This window comes from Rhamphochromis longiceps, linkage group LG19 (assembly GCF_057381845.1).
Source record: "Rhamphochromis longiceps isolate RC_006_pf linkage group LG19, R_longiceps_female_GT1.1, whole genome shotgun sequence".
NCBI lineage: Eukaryota > Metazoa > Chordata > Actinopteri > Cichliformes > Cichlidae > Rhamphochromis > Rhamphochromis longiceps.
Window position 1 is genome coordinate 32,997,359 of NC_140575.1, and position 6,743 is coordinate 33,004,101.

General features: G+C 43.3%; 1 protein-coding gene across 1 annotated transcript; it reads left to right on the top strand.

Moving 5' to 3' along the window:
• The first annotated feature begins 2,812 nt into the window (after positions 1–2,812).
• On the top strand, positions 2,813–5,145 carry LOC146647214 (uncharacterized). Its single transcript, XM_085391640.1, has one exon. It carries the CDS (start codon positions 3,494–3,496, stop codon positions 4,145–4,147), a length of 654 nt encoding a protein of 217 aa, XP_085247766.1. The 5' UTR covers positions 2,813–3,493; the 3' UTR covers positions 4,148–5,145.
• The last annotated feature ends 1,598 nt before the right edge of the window (positions 5,146–6,743 follow it).

A 6,743-nucleotide genomic window follows, 5' to 3' on the forward strand; every position in this document is an offset into this window, starting at 1 on the left:
TTCAACAAAAGATGCCAGGCCATTTGGATAACATTCAAATAAACCTTCAGACAGCGCAATATCTGATGCAAACAGTCAGCCACTGAAGAACCAAAGAAGTGACTTCTGGTGAACCAACCACAGGATCAGTTTATACTGGTGATTTTAATGGAGAAATAAAACCTTTTAATGAAAAACTGCTACACACAACCTTATCAGACTCACATCACACCTGGCCACCTCGCTCCCATACCCTACCATACCATAAAACATTGCAATGAAAGCAGTCATTAGAAACAACCCCCATTAGATGTTTGTTAGAGCAGGGCTTGTCACACCCGTCACGTGTAGAAACCTGTGCTGACGCTCATCCTTAGAAATGGATTGGCTGTTGCAAAACAAGTCATTTTCACCTCTGCAGCCAAGCCACTATAATGTAGGTCATTTTTCCACTTTGTATCAATGTAACAAAAATGTAATGTTAACTGTAAACTTAGCATGACACATAATAGTCAACCACCTCAAGGTGCTTTATAAGTTAAAGACCCTAAAACAATAGAGAAACCCCCTCTGTTGGTCTTCCTTGGTCTCTTGTGTTCTGGGGGCCTCTGGATGTCTGGAGTTTTGATCTCCTCCATACCTGCTTCATGCCCTGGAGGACGGGGCTGTGGCCCCCCCACACCCTCTAGCAGATCATTACATGAAGGAACCTTTTAAAAACAAGCGCGTCCATGCTCACAGGTGTACACACGGGTGATCACACCCACAAACTACACCCTTTTTGGCTCCTACCTCAAAGCACACTGTGTTCTGTTGATCTTATGTGCTGCACAATAATGTTTAATATTTAGTATTTACTGTCATATTCCCATAGATCATCGTGATGTTGTTTATTCTGTTGCTCTTTTTTTTCTTCTGCTTGTTTTCTCTTTTTTCTTTCTCAACAGGTGATCCAGGTGATCGATAGATGTATTTTACAATACTTCTGATGGCAAAAGAGCCAAACGGGACAGGCAAAAAAAAAGAGAAACCCCATCAATCAAACAAGCAAGCACTTGGTGACTCCCTTTTAACAGGAAGAAACCTCTAGCAGAACCAGGCTCAGGGAGGGGCACCTATTTGCTGTGACCAATTGGAGCCGATGGCTAGCACCACGTTGGACTTCATTTTGCTTTTAAAGTGTCTTTAATTGTTTGTGGCATATATTCAACACAGTGCCCCAGAGATGAAACATTTCTCAGAGATTTTAGTCCATGTTGACGTAGCAGCATCACACGGGTGCTGCAGATTTACTGGCTGCACATCCATGATGCAAATCTTCCTCCACAACATACCAAAGATACTGACTGAGCTTTGGACTGAATGTGGAGGCCATTTGAATGACCTCACTGTCATGTTTAGGAAACCAGTTTGAGATGACCTGAGCTTTGTGACATTTATCCTGCTAGAAAGCAGCCATTAAAAGATGGGAACACTGTGGTCATAAAGAGATGGATGATGGTACTCAGGTAGGCTGTGACATTTAAACAACATTTGGTCCAAAGAGGCCCAAAGTGTGCCAAGAAAATATTTCCCCAATTGCCCCACACAATTTCACCACCAACAACCTGAACTATTAATAAAAGGGAAGGTGGAGTCATGCTTTCATGTTTCATGTTCCTGCTGTTTAGTCCAAATTCTGATCCTATTTTGCAGCAAATAAAGACTTAAAAAAATATTCTATTGTCCAATTGTGATGAGTCCATGCAAACAATTTCCTGTTACTGAGGTGCTCCTGTAGAAAATCTGCTTCAAGGTCCAATGTATGACGAAGATCCCTTCCCAGACGCCTTAACGCCCACTCACATCCTGGGCCATCTGACCTCAGGAATTCGCATGATAAGGTGGGGCCAGGTTTCACAATGAACACACCCGAAACTCTGGCTGATTGGGACCCACACCCAGTTTCCCACCTTGGCTCAGGCGATTAGAGGATCATCAGGGGGTCCTTTTGTCCCTCTGTGGGGGGAAACTCCCACTAGGTTTAAATCTGGGACTCTCCACCATTTGACCTTAGAACTGAAGAAGCCTCTCGGATGAGAGGTGAAACGCCTTCAAGCAACTTAAAGAAGTCCAGACGCTTTTCTTTGCAAGCTCCTTTGACTACGATGACCTGGATGACTGAGAACCTTCACAGACGTATGACGAAGTGGTTACTTGAATTGTCACTGCTTTCCTATCAGCTCAAACCACTTTCCTCTGATCTCTGGCATCAACGAGGCATTTCCACACCGAAAGATGGCCTTTTGGGAAAATCCCAGATCAGCAGCTCCTCAAACACTCACAGCAGCCTGTGTGGCACAAACAACCACGCCAGTTGAAGCTATGCCATCCTGAGGCTCGTTCAGCACGTGGACCACCTGCACATGCCCAAATACACCGAGTGATTGCCTGATTAGATATTTGTGCTAATTAGCAGTTGGATGTACTTAACAAGGTGTCCAGTGAGTGTATAATAAACAGAAGGTACTTGTTATATAATGTGTTCATTTATTTGTTTTTAACTGCTGTGCGATTTATGCTGAAAACTGGATTTCACGCGCTTGTTAAATCTGTCGCTTCACCTTTTTCACCTTCCCGGAGGACACGAGCGATGACAAATTCGGGTCGCTGTCCATTGTGCTGAAAAGGCGCGTTGTGGAGCAGCCAACAGGTAGGAAACATCATAAGCGGCATGAAAGCCACTCGTTGTGTATGGGTCTGGCTACGAGTTTAACACGTGATTACGTAAGACATCAACATAAATGAAGCCCCCCCCCCCCCCCCTCTCTGATTGCTCGGAGCACATGGACTACCATCCTTTCCACTCGGGTGAACGCAGTGAAGCTAAAACACACGGTTGACCGTGTTTATCCCCTCCGCGACATCCTGTTCTCCGTGTGCACTTCTCGCGTGCTGATGTGAAGGAGATATCGTTTTTCTTTTTGTTTTGTTTTTACGGTTTCTTCTCGGGTTGCTGCACAGCTGCTGCTTCTTTAAGAACCACCACCCGCCCCCTCTCCTGTATTTTTAGCTGAGCCAGCCACTTCATTTGCTGGATAAGACAGACAGTTGTGTACCGTATGATCTCACTTAATCGTTTTAATAAATGACATCAAATAGTATACTGCGGATTCGCCGTGGGCCTGCGGCCAGCTGTTCCTTGGAGACCTCGCACAGGAGGAGGAGGAGGGGGGACATTTGTCCCGCCGCTGTCGGATTCTGAAACGCGCAGTCAGTCAGCCTGTGGATGCTTGATGTCCATTATGAAACGCAGTGCTGCGCTGGCTGCACAATATGAGGCGCAGTTCCTCTGAGATCAAATGAATTACGGGAAATCTGTTTAGGTGCAACATCTTCCTGCGGCGCGGACGGTTCAAGGTGGTCCAGCATCTTCCCTCTGAGCCTCCTGCTTCCTCTTCTCTTGGACTGTGGATAACATAAAGCCTTCAAGACGGAGGGGGTGGTGGAGCATCGAGGAAAAAACAGGGGCAATATGAGAGAGCGGGACTTCATGCCCAATATGGAGAGGGGCAAACCTGCTACTTATACGGGGGACAAAAAGGCTAAGATGGCTGCTAAGACTAACAAGAAGTGGGTGAGACTAGCCACTGTTTTTGCATATGTGTTGTCTGTGTCTTTAGCAGCCATTATCCTGGCAATTTACTATAGCCTGATCTGGAAGCCAACCAGCGCATCCTCTTCTGGTGGGAAGCTGGTGGTGCCCACTCCGACTGCAAATATCTCAACTAACATGTCCACAAACGACAACATGACAGAGTGGAACTCTACGCAAACACGGCTGTTATCTCTCAACCAGACCAGGCAGGGCACAACCCCGCACGGTCCGGCGATTCAGTGGGGTGACAGAGCGGAGAGAGTGGCGGTTTCCCCGCGGGGTGCGGGAGCAGAAATTGCGCACTCGCAACAGGACGAAGGACTCTACGCGTCTTCCCACGGTCACACGAGCGCGGGGAGGTCGGGAGCTTTGGGTACAGAGACGCAAGGGTCTTCTCAACCCCGCGTGAGCCACTACATCCCGTCGAGCACCGCGAGGGAGTCTGTCGCTGAGGACAAGGGGGAGAGGGAGGCGCGCGGGGTGACAGAAAAGCGCGATCCCGAAGACGCTATCACTCTTCCTCCGACCTGAACGGTGAGCCGAGGTGGCCATGGAAGAGACTGGTCGGTCCTAATCCCCATCACCACACCACCCTTAGGACCCCCCATATTTAAAACAGCTACCCCCCACCCCCAAAAAGGAGTGGTTTACATCCTCAGTACCGCAGGTCGGATAACTCACGTCTTTCAAGTGAATTTGCAGAGCCCCGTATGGATACTGAACTGCACATGTTAACAGACATCTTGCTTTTATTACCGAGAAAAGAGGAGAGCTCCCCCGTGGACCCTGTACCCCCTTAACTATGCGTTTCCTTTTTCTTTTGTTTTAGGCCATCTGTATGCCTTAAATCAGTGTGTGTCTACTTTACCTCGGACAGCTTCTGAGGCCACTAACCTGCCTGTATGTGTGCAACACTGATATATATATATATATACACTCTTTCCTATTCGTTTAACAATATATATGTAAGATGGTAGAATCCTTTTGTGTGTGTTACATATATATTGTTAAATGAATAGGAAAGAGGCTCCAGAGATGCTTTTGGTTTTGCAGGACCTAAATATGTCTTGCAGGCATACAGCTCCTAACATCACTGCCATTCTTCAGCCAGTTTAAATCAATACTACATTATTGCATTTTTAACACATAGGCCGTGTCTCCTTTCATGGATTAAACCCAGGACACCAAGTAGAAGGACCTACGTTATTGAGTTATGCTCAGGTATGTGCATATAACCATGTAAATGTATTCTGTATTTGGTTGTGTACATATAAGGCAGGCATACATCTTTGGGCCTTGACTTAACTTTTAGCATAATTAGATGATTTTTATTAAAGCTATAGTATGTATGATAGGAGGAACAATATCACAAGGTTACAAATAAACATCCTAAAATGATTCATTTCTATGGTTTTATAACAGATGTATGTAACTAAAAAATTATTCACTGACATTATCCTGTATGTTACCAATATTTTATTTATTTAGAGCCATAATGGATACTATAGATTCAAATAAATGATAGTTTTTTCCTAACATCTTACACTGTGTTTCATATAGAGAGTGATTTACATGAACTCTTTGGAGTGCAAGTATAATTATTGATTGATATGAAGGCGTAGGTTCGACAGAAGTAACAGCAGCGCCGGCGCAAAGAGGACTCAGTTTAGAGTCAGCCTTTGTTCTTGGGGTTTAATCAGATTTGGGCTCTTTGAATCACCCGAGTGAACCGTCCAGCCTGTGATCAGAGGGACTGTCGGCTTCTCTCAGAGAAAGAGAAGCCTTCGCCTCGCAGTCTACCACAGTTTTGGTATGCTGCAGCTCTCACTGAAACCACTTCACACAGTCACATGTGGTGAACTATGAAGTGGAAATAAGACCAACCACCCCGTGCGCTCTCTCAGCAGCATGTGAGGGAGGTGTATTGATTTGCAAGCTCTGTTGTTACATTGTACAAAAGAGAGAAGAACACATTACACAATGCCGTTCGGTGCTATTTTGATCCAGCTCCCTCTGAAAAGGCCTGTTTGGCTGAAAGGTTTCCGTGCTGGCTGTGACCAGCGTCACTCACTATCACACCGAAAATAAAACCACTTGATTTCCTCCGTGCAGCCAGTACCTCTATAATGATGTAAACGGTGATGACATGCACTGTTTTCTTAATGTGACAGAGTTTCAGAACCAGAAGCTGAGGTATGTGTGCCGCTGTGCTAAATGGGAAGCCCATTCATCATGGGAGACAGCAGACTCACACACACACAATCACATAGCAAGCCTTGTGTACAGGAAGACAACAGAGTGTATAACTCAGTGACACTGGCCTTAGTTTATAGGATGACTTTGGCAAATGTGTTTCCAGTGCCTCTTATGGCTTTGTGATATATGAAAGGAGCAGCGGGTAGCCTATTGATGAAGGAGTTTATCTGTGGTGACAGTTATTGCAGGAAAGCTACATCTGAGTCAGGACACAGCATCTGACCTCATGACTCTTGAACCCCCCGACCCCTCACCAAGGTAGATGATCACATTATCTAAAGTGAAATCAGTCACATGTTACATAACAGTGTCATATGAGAATAATTTGTCTTGTGACTGAAATCAAATAATGGTTTGCACAACCACAGGAAAGTGAAACTGCAGCTATTAAATCATTGAGATTTTATATATCTCTCTCTCTCTCTCTCTCTATATATATATATATATATATATATATATATATATTATATATATATATTATATATATATATATATATATTATATATATATATATATATATTATATATATATATATATATATATATATATATATATATATATATATTATATATATATATATATATATATATATTAATTATATATTATATATATATATATATAGAATATATATAGATATAGAGAGATATATATATATATATATATATATATTATATATATCTGTAGCTGTATATATAATTACTATTACTGCTAAAAGCCTGAGGAATATATGCATAAAACATTGGTAAGAAGAAAAGGAAATTGTTTGACAGTGTCCTCCTTTTCTCTAGAAAACTGTCTAAAAATGTATTTTTTAAAAATCAGGGTTTACATTTTCTCTATTACTGAACCCAAAATAGCTTTCACATAAACA

Excerpts from the sequence above, each read along its gene's own strand:
- LOC146647214 (XM_085391640.1), top strand. The coding sequence starts at position 3,494 with ATGAGAGAGCGGGACTTCATGCCCAATATGGAGAGGGGCAAACCTGCT.